Raw genomic sequence first — 24,498 nt, forward strand, 5'->3', positions numbered from 1 at the left:
GAAGGACGGAAGTTAAACTAAAAAAAAAAGGATGGTCTTCTTCCAGAAAAATATTCCACCAGAAATAAATAATAACAATTATAACTATTCAAAAAAAAAAAAGAAAAGAAAAGAAAAACAACACATCAGTTACTTCGTGCAAAAACAACCATTATGTTGCTCTTCAGAGGAAACACTAACAATTCAGAGGAACACAAAACCAGCGTCTTAGAGATTTGTATTAGCCAACATGAAAGTAATTGAGCTTTGCAGGATGATTTTGAGCAGAAAGACAGAAAGAGGCATTTATGAATATTGAAGCTTCGTCCAAGTTGTGAATATTATGCTGTGTCTGTTGCTGTGGAAATACTGGCCAGAGACTGTTTTGTGTGATACAATGCTATTGCATAAATATCCCAGAGTATGTTCGCACCATCGCAGCTCACACCATAATGCTTTTATTTAATTGGAAATTAATTAAATACATAAATAAGAATAGCGAAAACAGTGTTTTGGGGTTTTTTTGCCTCCTACTGTAGTTATTGAATCAATTTATCTTTATTTTAAACCTATTTCATGACATTTGCGTCTGTTTTTGCATCTTATTGTCGACGCACTAAAAACATCACAGGGCCACAAGACACTCCTGGCATGTCCCATCTGGCATGTAGCGTCACAAATTTCTCTCTCTCTCCTTCTCCATCATCACTTTTTTTTTTTTTTTTTTTTTTTTTACCTTGAGCAAGAGCTGGGCTCTCCATCGTGACCTCGATAGCCAGAGTGTTTGCCTTTCTCCCACGATGCACCTAGAGGGGACATGGCCGTCTCGAGGCCTGTCAGAGAGGCTGTTAGCGCTTCTCCCATGGGGTGGGAGGGGGGCTGACAGTGGAGATGTCCCACTCTATCTTTCTGTCACACAGACAGAGGCCGGGCCACTAATGGCCTCTCCTTCCAGAGCTTTTTAGCCGCCTTTTTCTTTTCTTTTCTTTTTTTTTGTGCTCCTGACTATTCATTTATTCATGTCATCCTTTCTTCTCCTTTTTTCTCCTCCTCCTCCCCTCTCTTTTTACCCCCTCTCTTCTCCTTTTCTTACTGTCCCACCGACCCAACTCTTGCCTCTATCCTGTCTCCCCCTCCTGTCCCTGTCTCTCTACCTGTCTCTCTCTGACCTTGCAGCAGTTGTATGCTGCTCAGCTAGCAGCCATGCAGGTTTCCCCTGGGGCCAAGCAGCACGGAGGCAGCCTTCCTCCCCAAGCCAACCTGGGCACGCACTCGCCACCCACCAACACACATTCACAGAGTGACAAGGGCCGCAGCTCCCCGCTACCAAACAAAACCAAGGTAAGAAAGAAGAAAAGTAACAATCTGTGTGTGTGCGCATGTTTTTGTGGTTTGAAAGCTGGCTAACAAGGTTTCTTCGTCAATAACGAGCACGACTTGATGAATGTTTTAAAAAAAAAAAATCCACAGCTTAGGAAATAACATTTAATTTCTGAAGTTTTTAATTAGCAATCACATCTGCTTTTCAAATTCCTGTCTCTGATATCACTAAAGTGTTATTTTTCGACAAGTTTGCAAGAAAGCTGTCAGTGGAATATTTCAGCTTTCTGTCTGTGGAAGTATTTTCCATAAGTTTTATTTTCTCAATTCAGCATCAGTTTGTGTTCCTTGAAAAATTCTTGATGCTAGTTGAAATATTCTTACTGCGTCGGGTAAATTCTTCCAGTTCATTCAGGGGGAAAAAAAATCCAGTCAATTAAAGCTCAAAAAGGCTTTAGCAGCCTAATTACTCAAACTGCGTACACGCTGGCCTTTCCGGTGTAACCACGCTGGCTGAGAGTGAATGACTTCCAGTGCATGAGCTGAAAAATGTGTCCCCAAGTGTTGCAGCCACATTTTTATGTTTTTTTTCTCTTATCAAAGAACAGCCCCAAGCAGCGATCTGCTTCTCATTCTATTCTGCACCTTAGTACAACTTGGTCCTCGGTCAGCTCACCTCAAACACCAAAGGTTTATCAGAAACCTCCAGCTGGTATCTGGTCGGAATTCAGGATGTATTGGTGCTTCTGCCGTTTTCTCGGCTGGCTGCCCAATAGGGGCGAGGAGAAGCCTTGTGACCATCCAAGTGGAATTCTATGAATATCTGGTTGGCCATTGGGACACAGACCACCTCTCTCTCTCTCTCTCACACACACACACACACACACACACACACACACACACACACACACACACACACACACACACACACACACACACACAGCCATGCCTCCTACCACCCTCTGTACACTCTGTGACCCTCATAAATGTTATGGTCAATCACAAACACAGACACTGTGTCTATAAGTAAGACTCGGCTATCAAAATCCCACCAAGTTGGACAAGCTGATTTCACATTTGTTGCCACATAAATTAAAGCTTCCCAGTTTCCTCTTCTTCTGCCTTCCTTCTCCTTTCCTTTGCCTTTCCTAAACACTTCTTTCCACTCCTCTTTATTTCCACTTCCACATCTTTTTTCGCTACTTCTAGCTTTTTCATTTCTGTTCATTTCTATGTTGTTCTTGTCCTGTTTCAACCCCTGTGTTTACTTACACACACACACATTCACCCTCAAACAGGACTGGTTCATGACACATATTAAAGCATGTGGTTGACCCCAGAGCTTGCACCCCTACTTCCTTGTCCATCAGCCCCTCCCTACATCTCCATCACATACACACACACACACACACACACACACACACACACACACACACACACACACACACACTCATTCTACCATCCTGCCCCCACTGTCACACACGTTATTACCATATATATGGAGGACAGGCAAGTGCTGTGGCCTGTGGTGGAGGAGAAGCAGGGAGTCGTAATGGCCTCCCCAGTCCAGCGGGAGTGGCTGACTGGGGAGTGGACCAAGGCGGACCCCGACAGTCTCCATAGAGGCAAAATCGCAGACTGACCACAGAGCTGTTCACAAACATTAGATAAGTGCTTTGGAGAGTTTTCTTTCTTGATTTCTTCTTCCTCTTTCTCTCTTTCAGGCTGACCACTGAGGTGCTCTCACTGATTCCCTTTAACACTCTTTCTCTCTCTCTCTAGTCGAGTGACATGTATATTTCAGTGGTGTGCTCTCCCTGTGGGCTCTATCTCAGGTCTCTAGTCATTTAAAGGCCCACTGCCCACCTCTGCTCACAGCTGTTTGGACTCAGGCTCACACTGCTTAAGTGCTTTACCCTCGGGTGAGACACGGACAAACACACATACATTAAAAAAAAAAAAAAAAAAGCACACATGCACACACAGGTGTAGAGCTAGGCACCAACTAGAACCCACACACACACGGTCAAGTCACTGCAGCTGCAATTACATGCAGCTTTCTTATATGCAAGAGTGGATCTTCAGATGTAGACAGGCATGCATACAGACCCACACAATGTTGTGTTTCAATGCACCAAACATAACTTGCTTCAATACTGCATTCCTATTTGAGACTATTTGATCATGCAATAATATGTTTTCTGCACATTGCTTATTTATCCTTTTAATGGTGATGTGCATTATCAGTGGGTACAGAATTCTCTTTGTGAAACCTTGATAGCCTAGTATAGTGCTTCTTAAAGTGGATTCAGGAGACCCTCGGGGGTCGGCAGTAATTTGCTATAATTCATAATACTGTGCTTCATTATTTAAGAGTGCACATATGCAGATCATTTACTCAAATAATAGAAGTATATTGTGTTCGATACTCCTGCCCGTTTTATCTTCAAAACTCCTGTATGATTGGAGAAAAATCCACAAATCAACAAGTTAATTTGAGTGTGCGCCACACAGGAAACTATGACAGTGTAATTAATATCTGAACAGTCACTTATAGCTGGAAGGGAAGAAAGAGATGCGGAAGAGAGGAAAGATGAAGAGTGAAAGGCACATTTAAGGGTCTTGTCGTTAGCACCCCCCACACACACACACACACACCCCTCTACACCTACACACATGCACGCAGGCCTGACTGGGATAAACGGTAGTGGCACACACACTTGTCCTGTTAATTGAACCGTCAGCTCCTGCGATAAGATGCAGAACCCTGATGTCGCTTTCACATGTCGGCATCCACAGAAGTGAAATACAGCCCACACACACACAGACACACACACTTTTATACGTGTTATCTCTCCCCTTCTGCTTCTCCTCTGTCTCTCTGTGTCCCTCTGGCTCTCACTGTCACTCTGCATGTTTTCGGTCTCAAAGCTGGAGACTGTTTCATCAGCCAAGAGAGACACAAAAGCAATTGTATTAATTCAAGATTCCAAGCCTTTCAGAGGCTTTAGAGGCCTCACACACACACATAAACACACACACACACTGTCATGAGATTTAGAGCTTGTTGAACAATGTCTTACAGTGACACGCGTGCACACACACACACACACACACACACACACACACACACACACAAACAAGTCGGTCCAAGCCTCTCAGCTCCACTGTCTAAACTAATTCCTCCACACTGGCATAATGCAGGTTGGCCACCTTCCCACCACAGGATTTGGCTTGGAGTGAAGGGAAACTCCCCCAATCCACTGTACAAGAGGCATAGGCATTATCTATTTGTAATAAATATTCAAACACGTTCCAAGCCAAAGCCCACCATAATATGGGTCAGGATTGAGAAGATCCTCCTCAGTTTTCTCCTTTCTCTCCTCATCTTCTCCGGCCCATTGTCTCACTGAAGGCATCTTTGGGGGGTCCTCCATCTATTTAGAAAGCCCCCACCCCCCAACCCACCCCACCCCTCCTAATGAAGGACAATCCGGTTAGGCCTCATCGCGCGCACACACACTCACGCACATGCATGAACACGTACACATGTAGGGGGCTTAATTGGAAAGGCTTAATTGAGTTGTGAGGGGCTCATAAGGCTTAGTAAGACTCAAGGAGTGGGAATCAGGGAAAGTCGGCCTTAATGAGTGAATATACCACACACATACACACAATAGTTTCTCTTTTCCACTGTATGCCAGTTTCTACTTTGCCTAAGCAGCAATTAGACTAATGACCAGAAAATAAGGACAAATAATGTCTCTATTCTCTCTGCTGTAAGGCTTAAATTTTGCTGCACCTGTAATGGCAAAATTTCTCTTTTATCCTGTTTTCCAAAGTATACACAAGCTGAATGTTGCGAAACAACCAAGCAAACTGTATTTGTAGGCCTCATTTTGACTCTGTTGTGTGCCTTTAGCTGGCTGACCCGTTAAGCCGTCCATCCCCTCATGTTGTGTCTGGCTTTTAATTGTGGAGTTTTAATTACACAGAGTGGTTTGTGTACATCTGGCCCCTCTGCGATCTAATTCTTCCTTCCTGTCATGTGACCTTCTAAGGTTCCTCCTGATTGGATTAGGTCGTCAGCAGGGGTTTGATGTTGCCATGACAGTTAACATGATAACAGTGGTGGTCCACATGGCGATTTACTTAAGGAGCGCTGTCTGTTGTGTTGAGGATGTTGCTGTGCGCCGAGCAACACAGTGATAGATGGATGAGGGAATTTAATCGAATCAAACAATTTAGGAATACTTTACGTTTTTCAGTGTCTGGATTTCCGATTTCATGCGGGGTGCTCAGAAGATTGTACAGAACGAATGGATCGTTACATGTAAAAATTTTTGGAGTAAACTTTTTTTTTTCCAAAAATGTTCTCTGTTTCCAATAGAAGGTGGTCTCCACTTTTAGATTTTTGTCAGGTTTATTTGTACTCAAATATCTTTGGGATGTCACAACACCACAAGCCACGTTACAGCATGCACCATTTTGATTTCACTCACGAAATGTGCAGCGGCAGAGAATTTCTACGAGCAGCCACATGATAGCAATCAGTCAACCTCCCCCACTAGCTGCTTCTTGTACGCATGTAGTTCTTTCATTTTAACCATGCTTTAGTTGTTATGTTTTGTCTTATTAACCTTAATGACCCATCAACACACATTAGCAAAATGCTCTCATTTTTATCGGACAACTCCGTTTCCCTTTAAGGAAGTAAAAGGACTTTATGTTATTCTATTTCAGCTCGGACATATTTTCTAAAAAGTTAAAATAGTGAAATATTTTGGTCTAAAAATAAAAATCAGATTGAGAAAATTTGTTTTAGCTCCATTAACTCCTATTAATTGAGGGCCATCTTACGAGCGCCCCCTTCTGCTCCTCTGGTTTAATTGCAGCTCAGGTTTGTGCAGTATGAGTAATAGGAAGTGGAGTGTTTATCTCAGATAAATATTGTTAACAAAATGGACCTCAAAAACCAGCTGCTTTAAGAATCGTATTGATTGTTTGTTAGGTGCTATGGGTGCGTTTTTGGGTGAGGCAGAAAGGGCTTCTTTGCTTTTCCCCACACACACGCACACTCCCGACCATGAACGTCCCCCCGTTTCTAATGGACCAAGTGCACATTGAAGTGACAGACAGCCCTCTGTTCAGTGTCTTAAGACTCTCACACCTCTAAAGACTCTCTGAGGGAGGTGTTTTTCTCTGTGAAAGACTGCAGTTTTACGAATGAGTTCAAGGTGTTTCTCGTCCTCGTGTGTTTGGTTTTTTGTAGCATGTGAAGCACCATAGTGCATGTTTGCCGGAGCCTGCATGTGGAGTGTGCACGTGCATGAACTGCCTTGTTTGAAGGTCGAGTTTGCTGTGACAGGAAGTCGGTTATTTTGCATGTAAATGTCAGTGGTTCGCACCAGAATATGCAAATATTTATTTTTGTGTGTGCCGTTATTTTTATGTTTTATCTTTTCGCTTATTGCGAGCTGTTTGGAAAGGGGCAGTGGCATGCACCTTGTGATCCGTCCCGCCCGGGCTTGCCTCAGATTGCTGTGCATGGGCTCCCGTTTGATTAGCACGCCTCCTTTGAAAGTGGTCTCGGTGAGGGGAGGGCGAGGGTGGTCCCCGCGCCTCCCGCTTCCAAATTCCTTCGGTGGTCACAGCAGGCGAAACTGTGCTGTTTTGGTTTTTGCAGGACAGTGAGGGTGCACAGCCACTGAACCTGTCGGCCAAGCCTAAGGCATCCGAGAGAAAGTCACCCAACTCCCCCCCAACTTCCCCACAGGTGCCGGCTGCTGCTGCTGCTGCTGCTGCGAACAAGCTGGACCCCGCCTCCATGAAGCACAGCGTTGCCCCCTCCAGCATTGGAGGACCACCGACCAGAGTCAGCTCAATTGGTAAGTGGATTTAAGTGCTCACACATTCACACCACACACACAAAAACAATCACAGCATTTTAGACTGTGCTGATGACATACTCCTGCAAAGCTAGATACCCACATAGATGTAAAATAGTTAAACCAAAATATACCAAAATATCTATTTTTCTTGGACTGAGGGGCAACTGGTACTCCAGTTTCCACATTGATGGGGACAGGTGCTGAACTCACTACAGGTATGTTTACACAGGATTACACAGACCAGATAAGCCATTTTATCTGGGCAAAAGTTGGGATATTCAGTGTTTAGAGCAAAGTATTTTTGTTGTGCATGTTTATTATTTAAACCACATACTTGCTCATAGGTTAATGGACCAAAAATAAACATTAACTGATCAAGTTTGTATTTAACAAAATTACATAGTGCTTTGCAGGAAGACTTAGAGCATCGAAAAAAGAAAAAAAGAAAACCACAAGTCATAAAAACATCCCAGGATCGTAACATAAATAAACAAATCACGAGAAAACGTGATAATAAAAAGCGTCACAACTTTCATTTAAAAAATCGTTTCGGTATAAAGAATGTATTATGAAGAGATTCACCTGAGTGGTGACTCACGGGGACTGCTGCACAGTTTGGGAGCTCTGATGGCAAACCCATTCACCTCAGTTTACAGGAAGAAACCTCAAAATAACCAGCAGAGCCTCGTTCAGTGATATTAGTGAATGCCCCAGAATATACAGTTGGTTTGATAAGCCCTCGATGTAATTTGAAGCAAAGCCATTTAAAGCATAGGAGATGTAACTTGTAGCCATGTTTTGGTGTCCCTGATCTAAACAATGAATTCTTATTCTGCCAATAAGTTGTCAGTGGATGTTTACCACAGTTCCATAAGCACTTGTGTATTTCAATGCTCTCCTGTGAAAGGTGCTTGGAAGTTGTTCCCACAACGACAATAAACTTCTTTTAGAAAAACAGTTATAGCTCTGATGACAAGAATAGCGTTCTTCTCGCAGTGGTGCCATTGTTGCGAGTGCCAGTACCATAATCAGACCCGGCCATATGCACACGTACAAAATATGACATAAATGAATCACTATTTTGTACTCTTAATCCATTTTTCACGCACCACTGATAGTTCAAATATTACACATATGTAACAGGCTATAATTAGTGTGTTTGTGCTTTTCTTCCATGTCGCTATTTGCCCGCGGGGCTGCTTCATTGTTATGTGTTTATTAGTGACTGAAAGAGACAGAGGAGTGAGGGAAAGGAGGTAAGGGGGGGAAGAGAGAGAGAGAGAGAGATGGGGATTAGCACTTTTTTTTCCCCTCCATGCAACTAAGCGGGGGAATAATAAAGAGAGGAGTGCATGACAGACAGGAGGTATCACCAATGAGATTAGACAAGCCTCTTACATGAGCCGGGACAGCGCAAACACCCAGCATTAATGACACAATGACAGCACACGCACTCAAACATTCACTCAGACACACACAAAGGCTCTTACACACTCGCACACAAACACAATCCCAGCACCACCACCTCCTCCTCCTGTGCAATAGGCAGTTAGTCATTTTTTTTCCGACTTCCCGGCTAATCTCACTGTTTTTCAACAAATCGGCGGATTTAATATCAGATTAGTGGATTTTCAGTCCCAGATGTTTTTTGTTCAGAAAAATGGATTACAGTGTTTAAAGTTTGTGTGTGATCCCTGTTGAATTATTTGAGCGTGGGGACCAGTGTGTCAGATCCCAGTTATGTTGCAGCTCATGGTCCCATCTGTTGCCACTGAGTTTAGCCGGTCGCCAGAGCGTTTGTTATTACAACTCACAGCCGCATTGGGATTCCTGTTACGTAGTTTATCAGGGATGGAAGGAGCAGACCAATTGGGATAGAGTCGAGAGGTGGTTGTTTTGATGTGGAAGCGAGTTGTTTGTCAGGATGGTGCAGATTATGTCTGCCTTTTTCAGGTTATTTGAATTCAGTCATCTGCTCTCAGGTCAACTCTTTAAGACTATAGAAATCATAAAATGAGCTTTTTTCTTTCTCTGCTCCACCGTATTCCTGCGGGATATGCGGTTTTTATTTTTACATCACTATCTGAAAGCTTGTTCCGTGTTATTTTGCTGCTTCCTGAACAAAAGTGAGTCAAAACTATCTCAAACAAAAAGCTGAAAATTAAAATGAAAGTACTTTTTACATGTTGGAGCTGTGCTAATAATCAAATACAGTTCAGCACAAAAAAGTCTGGAGAAAGTCGACATTTTTTTGAAGGCTTTAGTATGTGTGAGTTTGGGTTTGTCTGTCGCTCATATCCGCCCTACTGTCCTGCTTCCTTTCAAATTCTGACACCTATCAAGCTCGAGGCATGTGTCTTCTTTCTGCCTCTTCGTCTGTCTGTCCATCTCCTCATTTCAAGCTGAACTGAAGTGCTGTCAGCTCCTGTAACTTCTACCACGATCACACATTCGTCTCTGTCGCTGTCATAAAGCGCTGCAGCTCCCCCGACCTCTTGCATGAGGTTTTTGTGTGTGTGTGTGTGTGTGATCTAAAATGTATCACACTTGTCTGCAGAGATTTCAGAAAAAAGTTGAGCAAGGGAGCAAGACCCCCCTCCAACCCCACCCCTCTATCTGGGTCACATCTACTTGTCTGGATGTCTGGCATTGCAGTCAGTTTAGGCGATGAACACGATTGTAGGCACGAAAAAATTTTTTGACTCCAGATTAAAATTGACCGCCACCCAATTCCATCACCTTCTGTCTTCTTCCTATTCCATCCCCTCCCAACCCTGCTGCCCCTTACCCTTTTTTTCTCTTTTCTTTTCTTTCTTTTTTTTCCACATCCAGATTTTCTGGTTATGACTTCTGAAAGAGTTCACAGCTCTGTCATTACCAATCTGAAGCTGGTAATCTGGCCTGAGATGGCATTAGCGGTGCGGATTAGCGCAGATAAAGGCCTCATAAGCCAGCCGGGGCTCTTTGTTAAGAACTAACCCGACTGATAGGGAGAGGCGATAGCGGTGCACACAGAGCAGATGCCTCATCAGAGGCTAAGCTGCAGAAATAATACGAGTAATAGGCAGTGAGAAGGAGTGGGGAGATCTGATCTTTGCAGAGCAGATGTTCACAACTGGGAAAATTAGCAGGACTTTTTAGCTGTAATAAGAGTGTGGCCACCTCTCTTCAAAGCAGGACTGTGAGGGCTCAGATGAAAAGAGTCACAGCCGTCAGATGTGCGAAAGTGTGTTTTAATGTCGTTTAAAGGATATTGAGTGGTTTAGAGTGGCTGTGTGTTTGTGTGTGTGTGTTTAAGGCTGATGGCAGGTGGGAGGTGGTGGGCAGCTTGCAACAAGGCTACCTAGGGGCGCTCTCTGACTCACATCCACAACTCAACAGTCAAATGGTCAGTTTGTGTGAGTGTGCGAGTCTACACACAGAGAGAGGCATACACAGATGCTCTGGCAAAGTCCCCTCATCAAGTGTATGTTAATGTCTTTACCTCACGGTTCAGAAGAAGATTTATTCTGCATGAAAAACCTCCTGCCAGGTCCCTAAAAATAAACAAGCACACGCTCAAGACATATTAATTTTCCCGTCCGAGCTCAACTGTTAAAGCAAAATGCTATTCAGTGTTTTTCTTGTAAAGGAAATAAAGGAAATGAAGATGCTCAACATGAGTCCCACCTACATATTCACTCACTAATGATTATCCACATTAATTGATTGTCCTCTGTGTGTGTGTTTGTGTGCGTGTGTCTCCGTCTCTTGCCGTCTTTGCGCCTCAGCAGACTTGTTGTCGTCGCTGTCTTCGACAGCATACCTGAACGACCACGAGGCGGTGACCAAGGCCTTCGCCGAGGCTCGGCAGATGAAGGAGCAGCTGAAGAGAGAGCAGCAGGTGCTGGATGCCAAGGTGGCAGCCGTCAGCAACCTCAGCCTCAACAACGGCCGCTCAGACAAGGTAAAGCACATTAAACTGCATCTACGTAACAGGACATGACAGGCGAGTGTGACAGCTGATCAAAGGTTTATTTTACTTCTGCATTTTGTTAATGGTTTCTTTTGTCACACTAAATCAAAGTCGACTGATTACACTGTAACAGAAAATGGAGTGGAAATGATGTTATATATTACATGAAAAGACTAATTGTTACCTTATTTCTATGGCAAAGTGTTCAGTTAAGTTAAGTGTATGGGGATTCTTACAAATAAATACAATTTTTAAACCAGGAAAAAAAACAAAAATCTGAATTGTTGGGACTGAACACATACTGTAAATCCACCCGACTCTCCAAAGTCATCACAAGCTGTACCGTCTCATTGTCAGCGTGTAATAATTTGTCTTGCCATATGCCATCCTCGCTGCACTATGTAGGAGGTAAATCGGTGTACAATGCTCTTGCTGAAATGTGTTGAAGCTAAACAGGGCCAGATAAGGTAAAACCAGAGGCATCTCAGAGGTAATGAGTGTGTCTGTAAGGCGCACTGCAGGGCTGTGTGTGAGTGAGTGTGTGTGTGTGTGGCAGAGCAGAGCGTCAAGGAGACGGTAATGTGAAATGACGGCGCCGGCTCCTCGGCAGCGTGGCCAAATTGTGGTTATTTGTTAAACACATTGGGAGTCAGCTGGTGCGCACACACACACAAACACACACACACACACGTGCACACATGCAGGGTAACAGCGTGCTGGAAGCATCTGCACTGCTGACATTCAACAGCTCTATCCCTCTCTTTCTTTTGCATTTTTTTTTTTTTTACTTTGATGTGACACATTTCAAAGTGTCTAACCCACACTGATCTCTGCATTGTACACAGATAGTAACATACTGCATTTCACATGACTATAACCAGTGAGAACTGGAAATATGATAATTATACCAGCGGGTAAGGGAAGATATTTTATAGTTTGTTCCTTACGTGGAGACATTTAGGTGCTAAAAACTGACATTTGTCATGTCTCGTTAGATCAGTTTAAGTTCCTGTTATTATTGGGGTTAATTTTGTGATATCAGTTGTACTGCGGAATCATATAATAATTACTTATTAATAGAAACAGGAGAATTGTTGAATATCATATTACTAAAAAGAAATTCTGAATATATATGTTTTACATTTCATTTTTTTGACATGCAATCCTGTTACTATAAAGCATTTTTAGTTTCAGCGCTGGGAATATTTTTTTGTAAATCACAACTCGTTTGCATCCTCACACGCTCACCTTGACTCCTGTTCCCTTTGGCTTTGTGCGAAACAGGCGAGCTCCCGTCGTTCACATACAACAGTGTCATCCATGATACACACACAGGATTAGTTTTGTCGCTACTTTGTGTTTTGGCTCCAGTGTCAGCCATTCAATCCACTTTTCTCATGTACTATACTGGGGCTTAATGTCAGACTAGGCTGTCATCCACTCTGTCTCCCTGTTCATCTCCATCTCTGCCTCTCTCACACACACACACACACACACACACACACACGGCATAAAACCATTCGAAACAGCACATTTAATCTTACGATCTAAAAGTGAGAAGCACACTTTGTGCTCTCTTATTTTTTTGTGTAAGTTTGAATGAGGCTTTCATTTGTCCAACATGGGGAAGATTCTTTAAATACTTCTGATTTGCATGCAGAATGGCTGGATAATTCCAACCCATTGGCAGGTTATTGAGCGTTTATAAAAACATACAAAATTCCAAATAAAATACTTTTTAAACGGCTTGCGAAAACATGTTTTGCTGCGCGCCTCTGGCTTTTATTCTCCCACTTCCCTTCCTGTCTTTTTAGCAGTATTTATTCCAATCTGGGGAGGAAATTATCGCTAACAATTAAACTCTATTGGACTAAAAACAGAGAAAATGCATTTCATTATCATTCTGCCCTCCCTCCATCTAGCCAGCCAGCTCGTCAGGGTCACATGTAAATGGAGAGGGACACTTTTTGGAAGGTTGTTTTAGAAGACGACAGTGTTTTGGGTAGCGCTCCTAATCGTATAATTAAACTGTAAAACGCTCGTGCTGGTGCGCTTCTGTGTACGTGTGTGCGAGCGTGTGTGCTCGTCTGCAGTCAAGTTCTAGCGCAGAGTGTGCCGGCTGCTTGCATTAAGCATGTAAATGCTCAGTAAATCAGCCTTTTATTGGTTGTAATAAATACCCAGGGGGCCGTGCGGCGTGGCCTCGCTCTCGTCTGTGCTGCACTCTCTCGTTCTCTCTCTCTCTAATGCGTCGACCCTTGGGGGCCTCTGCAAGAGAGAGGCAAGCCGCAGCACTCCACTCTCGCAGGTGGCTGCCAGGAGTCGCCACACACACGCAGACACACACTCGCACAATCCATTGTACACACAGAATATGCAGTGTACACACAAAGCGGTAAACATCCAGATAGGAGTAAATGTAATCAACATTCTTGCACATGCAAACATACACACAGATGTGTGTTCAAGCATGCGGGCGTAACGCACTCAAACAATTTGATGCTTCCACAAACTGACACCGAAATGAACCAAAACACAAACTGCCTTTCTACTTAAATTACAACCGTCATTTGTCTGCAGCCTCTGTATTGATAGAAAAACGATAAATAAACAGATTTGTTTCAGATCAAAGGAGAGTATGAGGAATATTGCTGAATTTCTCATCTCTCGACAGAGAGTCGGCTTCTCCGGTCACTGAAACTGTGACACATTTAAACATTAGACAGTCGTTGCTTTTCATAGTTATGAAATCAGAGACAGAGAGTCAGTCACAAGAATGACTTGTTGTGGGTGCAAAAGGAAATTGTTCGGCATCACTGCAGGTTTGTGGTTTCATTCATTCACATATTCCCTGACTCAGTCACTGACCGACCGCAACTGTGAACTGTTTGTGTTGTTTAGGACAAAGCTGCCTTGGAGAGTCTGAGTCAACAGCTGAAGCAGCAGGCCGAGAACAAGTTCAGCCACGCCATGCTGGACTTCACCATGAGTGGAGACTCTGACGGTAGGGAAACACACACGCACACACGGCATGCACAGTTTATTCATGGAGTCGCTAAACTGAGAAAAAGGCTGTGAGTGTTGATGAAAGATGACAAGAAGATGAAAGTCTTCCAGGGCTGGTACCGTATATCTGCCAAATATTTATATTAACTGATATCAGCCTGCCTGCAAATGAGGTCATATTTACCAATTTGCTGTTTATCTGTGGTTTCACCACGATATTTTGCTCACTGATTGTTCCGCGATAGAGTAATGAAGATTTGAAAGACTTTTAATGATGTCAACAATTTTCATAATTACGTTTTTTGGTTTTTTCCTGAATAAAAGAGAAAATAACCGTTAGCTTTCTATGAACTTGAGCATACAGAGTAATACTCTGTAGTCGCTGTCCTCCCAAACTTGTGATCAGTGAGTCAGGCAGGCTTTTTTATAATATGAGAAAAACATTTTTTTGTGATATTTATTTAGCTTAATGTTTGACCCCCTGGGTTTCTGGGTTCTCCCTTCCCCAGGCTCTCCCAGCGTGTCGGACTCCAGGATATTCCGAGAGTCTCGGGGTCGTAGCAGCAGCGAGCCACACATCAAAAGGCCGATGAACGCCTTCATGGTCTGGGCCAAGGACGAGAGGCGAAAGATCCTCCAGGCCTTCCCCGACATGCACAACTCCAACATCAGCAAGATCCTTGGTAAAAATCACACACCTACACTCGCATGGTGTGAATGACAAGTGGCTTTGCTCCATCCTTTCATGTGAATAACCCTAGAGAAGGAAGACCGGTGTGAGTTGTATTTTCCATTTTCTTAAACAAACACTCTCACACACACACTAATTGTGATTTCCTTACAAGCAGTGGCATTGTGTAAGCGCTGTTAATGAACGGTTAGGGAGAGCACAGCTTCGACAAATGATGATATAATTCATTATGCATTAAACAAGCAGCGCGAGGCCGCCTGACATTTCCCCCAGACCGCCGGGATCGGCCCTGACATTTTAAAGAGCTCCTAAGCGTTTTATAACACAGGGAAATCTGGTTTTAATAAGCCTCCTCTCTCTCCCTCTCCCTCCCTCTCCCTCTCTCTCTCGATTGCTAACAGATCGCAGAACACAGAGAGAGAAAGACCGAGAGAGCGAACAGCCAAGCGCTGACAGCTTTTAACCATTAAACATACAGTAGTCAAGTGCAAATTCAGACCAGATATGAAACACACAGGGGGAAGACATGCTCAAGATTACACCCACACACACATGCAGGGCGCTGATGCTACAAGTAGAAACTGAGCTGAGAGATGACAGCAGGTTAAGTGAAGTCCTCATTAGCTGAGATGAGTACCTGTCGTCCCCGCTGCTCCCCTCATTAACCTCCTTTAGCGCTCTATGCGTTCTCTTTCCGGGTGAAACGTCCAACATTATCTCAGTGGCGCTCACAGTGCAGCGACATCGATGCCAGCGTTTCATTATCGTTCGTCTCTGTGCTGTTATTTGTCGTCTTGCTCTTTGATCACATTTCACAGTTTTACTCCCTTAGACAAAAGCTCTCTTTGGAAACCCCCCATCCGCCTTTTTTCATTTTATTTTTTCCAAAGACACGCAGCCATCCCTAACAATACATGCTCTGTGTGTGCAGGCTCACGCTGGAAAGCCATGACCAACCTGGAGAAGCAGCCGTACTACGAGGAGCAGGCTCGGCTCAGCAAGCAGCACCTGGAAAAATACCCCGACTACAAGTACAAGCCACGGCCCAAACGCACCTGCCTGGTGGACGGCAAGAAGCTGCGCATCGGCGAGTACAAGGCCATCATGAGGTCCCGCAGGCAGGAAATGAGACAGTACTTCAGTGTGGGGTGAGTGGGTTGGCTTTTTTTGTTTGTTTGTTTGGTTGTTTGTTTTTTTGGTAAGAAAACTGGAATTAACAATTACTTTTTTGGGGCATCTGTTTGGCTTTGTACTTCATATTTTAAATGACTTACTGTTTTTTTTTTCTTTGTTTTCCTGTCACATCAAATGCCTAAAAAAACAATCAATCAATTTTGTATTTTTTAATGAATTACTAACAAAAAAGGATCGCAGCAGAAATTTACAGAAAGCAAGTCAGCGCATAATTGCATAATTTCCTTTTGTTGTTTGCAGCCTACCTGCAGCGAGGCCCGCCCCTCACTTTAACAAATTGAATTTTGTGTCAGAACAGGCGTGACAACAAGATGCTGAATTAGTTATAAACAAAAGCAGGAGGTGTTCTCCTTTAGTGTGATTTAAATTTCCTATTTTGAGAGTTTTTAAATACAATTCTTTTAAATAATAATAATAATAATAATATCAAAAATTAAACTCAAGGATGCAGGCGTACTTTTCTCACAAGGGGTCGCAGTGAGTGTTATGAGATAATAAGCACAAAATGCACAATTTTGTTTGGATGTTTTTTTTTTAATATTATCTTTTATGTGATTTTTTCGATTTTTTTTCATTTTCCTAAAAAATTGTTCAAGAGAAGCAACAGCTACAGTTTTATATGCTTTATAAGGTTTTATCCACTTAGAATTGAACCTTATGGTTGCCCATAGGAAGATTTTGTTTGTCCCTTTACAGTTTTATTAAAATTAATAACATATAAAATTAATATATGCTTAGATCCTGTATTTGAAACTAAAAGTTGTAGAAACAAAAAACAACAACAAAAAAACAAAAACTCTCTCGCTAAATCAAACCATTGTTCCAAAAACTAAAATCTTATGAGAGAAATAAATCAGTTTTGTCTTTCTGCATGAAACATAAACCATCATTTGAATAAACACGCTTGGCTTTAACTATAAACAGTGTAGAGTAAAAATTACAAATGTGCCTGTTTTGTGTACATGGCGAAGCCGTTTGCTTTAGCGTTTGGTCATATACTTATGTGGGCACACAGGTATCCAGATGTGTAAAGTATGGATGTATAGTCCAAACATTACAGATTGAATGTGGTTAAGTTCTTTTTTCTTTTCTGTAAAAAAGGAAAAAACGTTTGTTCCAAAAACATATCAGGATAAATCGTGCGTTCTGTGTGGGTCAGGCCATGAGGTTTCATCCACATCAAGCGCAATATTGTGTTCAGAAAGTAAGAGCTGTTTCTGAGTGTTTAACTGAGAACATGCACTCAGTTTATAAACACACTGACTGTAAATGTCAGAGATTTCAGACGTGACGCTTTAAGAATCACTGTTGGTGCTTGAGCAGAAAAGACTGAAACCGTCAAACTGTCAGTTTTCTCTCAATTCCAGTTTTAATGAGAAGCTAAGCTAACAGCACACAGGCTGTAGGTTTATATTTACCACATAGATATGAAAGGGATTTAGTTTTACCCCATATGTGTAATAATTTTCTTAATGGTTCAAAGAGAGAGAGTCACTGTTCAGGGAAGGATCTCAACATTTATGTGATTTCAAAAGTGTGAGCGCTGCCTGTCATGTGCTGACAGCCTCCTTCCTCTGTGTGTGCAGGCAGCAGGGTCAGCTGCCCTTGTCTTCTGCAGGCGTCGTTTACCCAGGTGCCCTATCCATGGCGGGGATGCCCTCACCCCAGATGCCCTCAGAGCACTCAAGCATGTCCAGCAGCCCCGAGCCCAACGCCAACCACCACCAGAACCCCAGCATGCCCGGCCTCAAGGGGGAGGAGCCGCGAATCAAGGAGGAGGAGCTCCGGCTAGACGACAGCAACGGCGACGTGTACGACGACTTCGACTACGAGGACGAAGATGGCGACTACGCCAGCGATAACGAGAACCATATCACCCAATAGGACGGCATCAGCACCGCCTGCTTTTTTTTTTTTTTGTAAGCCAATCACCGCTGGTTAATCTCACAAAATCCCCACCAATCAGGAAGAAACCTTTCGCTTTTGCCAATCGCTTTGGAACCAATTTCACCGCCCCCTCCCCCCCGACTAACATGGACTCTTCTAACAGAGCCAGATCCACTCCCCTCCCCTTCCTCTCCCCCTGGAGTCCTGATACCAGCATCTTCTGATCAATCAACTGAAGCACAGGACCTGTCACTCACACTGACTGTTACACACTGACTGGAGGAAGAGACGACCAAGGCAGTTCTGAAGCTCGCTGAGGAATACCCACATAGTACTGCAGGTGTTAGAGTGTAATGCCACGAGTGAAGAGAAAGCAACATGGCTCTCAGAAAGCAACCTTTTAGTCCCGTTTGTTGAAGAAAAACTGAAAAACAGAGGACCTGTCAAAGGCTAACATGACACTTTAAGATGGCGGACCTGTTTATTATCAAGAGACATTTTTAAAAAGAAAACAGCTTTTTTTGTTCTTTGGTTCTATAATATTCTCACTCAGGTACACGGTGCCAATAAGTGGCTTGTGAATGTGATTTGTTGTTTTTGTGCTACAAGTTTGAATAATAATAGAAAAAAGAGACTTTTCTTTTTTCCCCTTTTGTTGTAAAGCACCTGAAAGACATGAGACATTTATTTTTAACAAAAAGATATCTTTTCTTCAACCTCGCAGTGTGCTGTCAGCAACCCCCCACAATTTTTCTCCCCCTTTGTGTTTTTTTTGTGACCGCCCGCTTACCCCCCCTCCCCTCCTTGCATCGCACGGAATCAAATGGGACGGTCCAGCCGGGACTGACCAGCACAAAGTGGACTGTCCCACTTTGAGTGGATTTTCGGTGGGCAGGGAGGGGCGGGTTGCAGCAAAGGGAAGTCTCTCTGGCGTCACGGAGCAGAAACAAAAGCACTGTGTTGCGAGACAATCCACCGGTTTTCTTCTCGCTCCATCCCTCTATCTCGATCTCGTCCAGGGCAAAAAAACCCCACACATCAGTGCGACTTCGCTCGAAACATCCCAACAGTGCGAGTGTGTGTCAGTGTGTGTGCGCCACCATTGGACGTTTGCACACGCGCTCGCAAAATGAAAGCTAATAATACTGCAGAAAGACAGGCAACTAATGCTGCTGCTGTTATTTCCTGTAACACACACACACACACTGTGTTCTGTCCAGTGTTTTCCTAACCCCCCACCCTCCAATCAATGTTGTCCTGCTGTATTGCAGTGGGCGGAGCTGAGGTGAAGTCAGCCAGTCAGTGTTTCTGTTTGTATTTGAATACTGTATTTTATTATTTCTCTTCAAACTGCCTCTAGTCTAATAATATTATTAACAATAATTATAAGGATGGTCAACGTTTCCTAAGTTTAGTAAGTTATGTACAGTATAATTTATTTTTCTCCTCTTTATTGGGTTTTTATGACCATATGAAACAGTCAATGAAGCATTATTCTATTTAGCTGGTAGGTATTTAGATCTAAACAAAAAGTTGTCATTTTACCTTGCTTTGTTTTGCTATTTTATTTTATGTTATTTTATTTTTGATCCCCTCCTATTAATCCTCTGCGGGCGGGTGAGCTGGACTGATAGACATGGACGCCAGCCTTCGTCCGAACTGAAGACGTAACCCTTTTTATCATGTCCGAACCCATTTCTAAGAAGCACTCAGACTCTGTGCAGTCAGAGAAGAAGAACATGATTTTATATTGTTATTATAATTTTATTTGTAATGATTATCATAATGTATAATGTGAATTTCCTCTTCTTCTTTTTTTTTTAAATTTTTACATGTTTTTGGTTTGTCACTTTTTCTGTGAACAGAGACCCGTCCCCGTTTACTAGTTTGGCTGCCTCACTGCGACACAGTGGAACATCTTTGGCATGGATCCACACACACACACACACACACACACACACACACGTGCACGCACTGGAGGATGCACCGATGAAATTCTGGGCCAATACCAACACTGATGTTTATAATGTAGCTGACAGCCAATACCAATATTTTTTCAGTGTCTTTCTTTTGTACAAAAATATACTGACCTATTTGAAAGTCTTGCAGATTTTCATCACACATTTTTTGAACATTCAGAATAAAGGATGTCTTGTTAATATCCTGAAATCAGCAGGATTGAATATCAGCCATTAACGATATTAGGCCGATATATCAGCCATTTATATATATATATGTATTTTTTTGGGGGGGGGGGATTTAACACCCCTTTTTTACCAGTGAAGCAATGAAATTCTTTTTAAAGAAATACACCAGTTTTAGAGTCTTTTATTGGATATTTTAAAGAATTAATCCAAATAAAACCTATTTGCCAATACCTGTCTACGGAGGTCAGTATTGGCTGATAGTATATTCAACCGATATATCAGTACATCCCAAATGTGCAGATACACCACATACAGGCACATTTCAAATGAAGAGATTATTATGACAACCAAACAAATCCTATGCTGTCCTTTTTGTTTCTTGAAAAAAAAATCCTGTATATAGACGGTTTTTTTTGTTGTTGTTGTTTTTGTTTTTTGTGATAGCAGTGACTTTTTTTTAATCATGAGAAAGCAGTGTTTACTGCGATCCACCAAGGCTGTTCCACTGTGTGCGCGTGTGGGTCTGCAGTATCTTCATCAGGAGCCCTTTGCTTTGTTTGAGCTCCACACGATGCTACAGGAGCCATGACTGCTCTTCAGGTGTGCTGTTATATGTCACATTCTCGCTTATAGATGTTTCCTACATGCCACATAACAAGCTTCTGGGTCTTAATTTCGCTGTATAGTCACCCCTGTTATCACACCTTTGTTGAACCCCATGCTGGAAAGAGGGGACTAAATGAATAAGTCCATTTTTTTAAACATTATCAGGATGGTGGGTGTTTGGGTGGGGCATTAAGAGATCAGTCATCCCTGCTGGCAAGGTCCGTCCCCATATCAAGACAATGAAAATGATGATGATGATATTATTTAAGACAATCAAAGTCATGAGTGGAGCTCAAAACAAAGTAAGAATTATTACTAGTAAACAAAAAAATATCTTACCATCTCAACTTGAAAATTCAAGAAAGATAATTATGTAAATATAACATAGAGTTATAGATTTATATTTTGTTCATAACACAGTGTAATATAAGTTGTATATTTCTTTTTTTTCTTCCTCTCCCTACTGTCTCTTTTATTGATGTTATCCATGCCACAGAAAAAGCAAGAGTCACAGCGCTCGCACAAAAAAAGAAGAAAAATATCAAAGAAATAAAGAAAAACAGGGGAAAAAAAGCCGTGGGCTGCCACCACCATCTGTTCTAAGTTCACTTTTTTTCAGTATTACTGCCAGACAAGGCTCTAATAAAGACAGCAATGTGTTCAGTAAAAAAAACTTGTGCTGGTCCTGGTCACTTCTTTTCCTCCACACATTCACACCATGGCTTTACAGTTCCCAACACCAACATACAAATGTACACTACCACTTTCCCCCCTCTGTTTTTAAGGTATAGTGCAGTGAACACACCACAGCATAAACACACGAGCAGACAGACAACTTTTTAAAGTAGTAGTGCTGGGATTGTGGACGTTTCTTCAGTCCTCTTTCTAAAGTGGCTTAATGTGAGCCCATGTGTCGCCAAACGATTCAATCATCTCCATAACAACGTGTTAATTATGCCAAGTCCACCTTCTTGCCCCTCCAATCAGAGGGCCAGCTGGGAGGCGTGGAGAAGAATCATGGCCCACTAGCAACCTGATAACCTAATTAAGCACAACAAGGGAACACGGGGAGACGGGCTGGAGGGGGGTGTAAGTGATGAAATGTGTGTGTGTGTGTGCGCGTGTCCATGCACTAATCATAAAAAGAAGAAGAGTAGCCTATATTCACAGTGTCCATATAAGCCTCCCCAGGCTGTCAGAGTGCTGGCTGTGCTGCTGTCACCAGTTTCAAAAGTGAAATCTTTAATTGATGCTCGCTTAAGAAGGTTGGGGATGTTCATGCCTCCACTTCTGAAGGGTTAAAAAACACAAAACCCCACTCAGCGCGCCCATTAAAGCACTGTCCCCCATCTGTGTCCATATGTTCCACAGTAAACCCCCTCCACAGCCCGGCTCGACGCGCCGTGCGTGAAAACAGTTAAATGCACTCCAAGGAGATGATTTTACGTGCTTTGGTAATTACCATAACTACACACACACACAGACCCTTTTGATGCAATAAAGAGGCAGGATGGGGGAAGATCCACTACTCCTACATTAAGAGAAGGACTTCTTTTCTTTTTTTTCCTCTGGGCTTTGTGAATTTTTCAGAGGTGGCCTGGAGGTAAAATCTGAGAAAAGGTTTATGTGTGAATAGTTGAGGAGCAGAGAGGGGATTCAGATTTTCCCCCCTTTTTTTCTTTATTGTCAGCAGTATGTGAGATGCTGGAGGAAGCAAACAGTGGCTATACTCAGATTAAATCACACACACACCCTAAGGTGTACTGTAGGAGTTTGCTCAGCTTAAACCACATTTGTATCCAGCGGCTATTTCCATCACAATAGCTCAGACCAAAGAGGGGAAACTATTACAATGAGCACATATTTACATTTGAATGCCTGCTTGTATTTTTCTGATTTAATTTGCTCAAAGTTTTTGCGCAGGCCCAGTAGTCCGTGGATCGCTTAAAAAATAAAACAACAACAAAAACTTGTGTGTGTGTGTGAACGCGCACCTGGTGTGACTGTGAGCACGGCCCTCTGCCTGCACCGCCTCGGCTCAAATATACAGCTTTTTTTTCTTCGAACCGTGGGTGTTTGGAAATTGAGTGAAAACGATGTCACATTAATGATTTAAAGTCGGTAATAGGATGTGCTGTGACGCTGAGCCGCCAGCTAAGCTGAGTTTAAGGCTCCGGCGTTAATGTATTCATGAGGAGGAGGATTATACAGAGACAAGAGCAGCTAGAGAGCTGAGTGCAGCACAGCAGCCAGGGCCAACAGGCCTTCTAGATATTATATATAACTCCATTTATACTGCACGATGCAGGAGGTAGGACTGCACACACACACATAAAGAGTAAGGCGGGAATTGCTTTCGAAATGATGCAGTGTGAGCCTGGAATTGAATTTGATTGTATTTAAAATGTTGTTTTATTTCTTATTAGTTTTTATCGATAAAGCTGGGGAGGATAGCAGCACACCGCTAAATTGCTAATAATTATCGCTGTGGTTGCTATACCTTGAATCTAAAATGAACCTGTTTAAATGTAGTTTATTATTTTATTTTTAAAAATTAGAAAAGAAGGGGAAAAACTAGGTCCTTTATTTTGAAAATGCACTGTTATCTCATTGATTCTAGAGGCGAACACTTTTTAAAAATGCAATTATATATTAATTCTAGACTAAAACCCAGATCATTACACGATTGCGGGTCTAGTTGTCTGTTTTTTTCCTCCTTCTTCTTTCATCTTTGATCCTGGCAGAGCAGCTAATCCTCAGTCTAACATACTAATGTCTACACAAACTGCAGCATCATTTACCCCCCCAAAATGAAAGCATCATAAAAATGATTTCAGCAAGTACTTAAGCTGCCATTTTCCCCAAATATTTCATCAGTCATGTCTCATTTTGTAAAAGAAAAAAGGGAAAAAATAAGAGAGGGGGGGAGAAAAGTGAAATAAGAGAAGAGGCTGTGCGCCTGGCCATTAATATCAGGTGGCTGATGCATTAAGAGTCCATAAAATAATCCCTTATCAGAAAGCGTTTGCACTCAAACCATAAAAACCAAGTCACATGGTGCAGAGATGTAAAATAAAATATAGACGTGCAGGCATATGGTATATTCAATATATTTTTAAAAGAAAAAAAAATATTTTGGCAGATGGCCACCCAGTCACTTTATTCTCCGTGATTTAAGTGTGAGGAGCTTTGCACGCGGATTAATGTGTGACATTTCACATGTAGAACATATCACATCATCACATGACAGCCCTGCTCGGTCCTTGTGTCTTTGCATGCAAACATGACAAATTACGTTCAATCACTTGTGTCTGGCATCTGTTGTTTCCTGGGGAAGGAGGGGGGTGAGTCAATGCGAGACGAGCCTTGAGACAAACGGGGTGAGATGGTGGTGGGGGTGTTGATTGGAAAACATGGCCAGTGACCAAGCGGACATTAGCAGTAAATGGCCGGCGTGACCTCAGCGCAACTTCATCCACTTCCTTCAGTCGGGTCCTCCAATGAGCGGAGTAATCGGCGTGACGCGAGACAAACAAAAACAAAGCGTCGCCGGTGTTTGAGCGACGGGCCTAATGTGACAGATCTGAGAGCGGCGGCGTGTGAGAGACAGGCGTGGCATGCGGGGGAACAGCGAGGCCCGGGGGGCTGATCCCCAATCGAGGCCGGGAAAACTGGCTCGACGCCCCTGACACGTCGCCCTTCCGCTTCAGCCGCAGCTCTCACATGAAACGCTCGCCGGCTCGATCCGCCGGCAGCTGGCCTACTTTCAGCCCTCTGTATCCCCGTCGGTGCGTCTCCATCGACATGTATTTATTTCCTTTC

At 42.9% G+C, this 24,498-nt stretch overlaps 1 protein-coding gene across 9 annotated transcripts in view; it reads left to right on the forward strand.

Moving 5' to 3' along the window:
• sox5 (SRY-box transcription factor 5) overlaps positions 1-18,661 on the forward strand; it is a 249,566-nt gene extending 230,905 nt beyond the window's left edge. For 5 of the 9 annotated variants that reach the window (XM_039601285.1, XM_039601287.1, XM_031758484.2 and 2 more), the window contains 7 exons: positions 1,156-1,320; positions 6,986-7,187; positions 10,961-11,136; positions 14,047-14,149; positions 14,661-14,834; positions 15,774-15,990; positions 17,623-18,661. In XM_039601285.1, the coding sequence (XP_039457219.1) occupies positions 1,156-1,320; positions 6,986-7,187; positions 10,961-11,136; positions 14,047-14,149; positions 14,661-14,834; positions 15,774-15,990; positions 17,623-17,920 (1,335 nt within the window). In that variant the 3' untranslated portion in view covers positions 17,921-18,661. The remainder of the gene's footprint in view (positions 1-1,155; positions 1,321-6,985; positions 7,188-10,960; positions 11,137-14,046; positions 14,150-14,660; positions 14,835-15,773; positions 15,991-17,622) is intronic. The other 4 variants (XM_031758485.2, XM_031758488.2, XM_039601288.1 and 1 more) reach the window with 3 other exon arrangements.
• The last annotated feature ends 5,837 nt before the right edge of the window (positions 18,662-24,498 follow it).

The sequence above is a fragment of the Oreochromis aureus genome, linkage group 17, assembly GCF_013358895.1.
Source record: "Oreochromis aureus strain Israel breed Guangdong linkage group 17, ZZ_aureus, whole genome shotgun sequence".
Classification (NCBI taxonomy): Eukaryota; Metazoa; Chordata; class Actinopteri; order Cichliformes; family Cichlidae; genus Oreochromis; species Oreochromis aureus.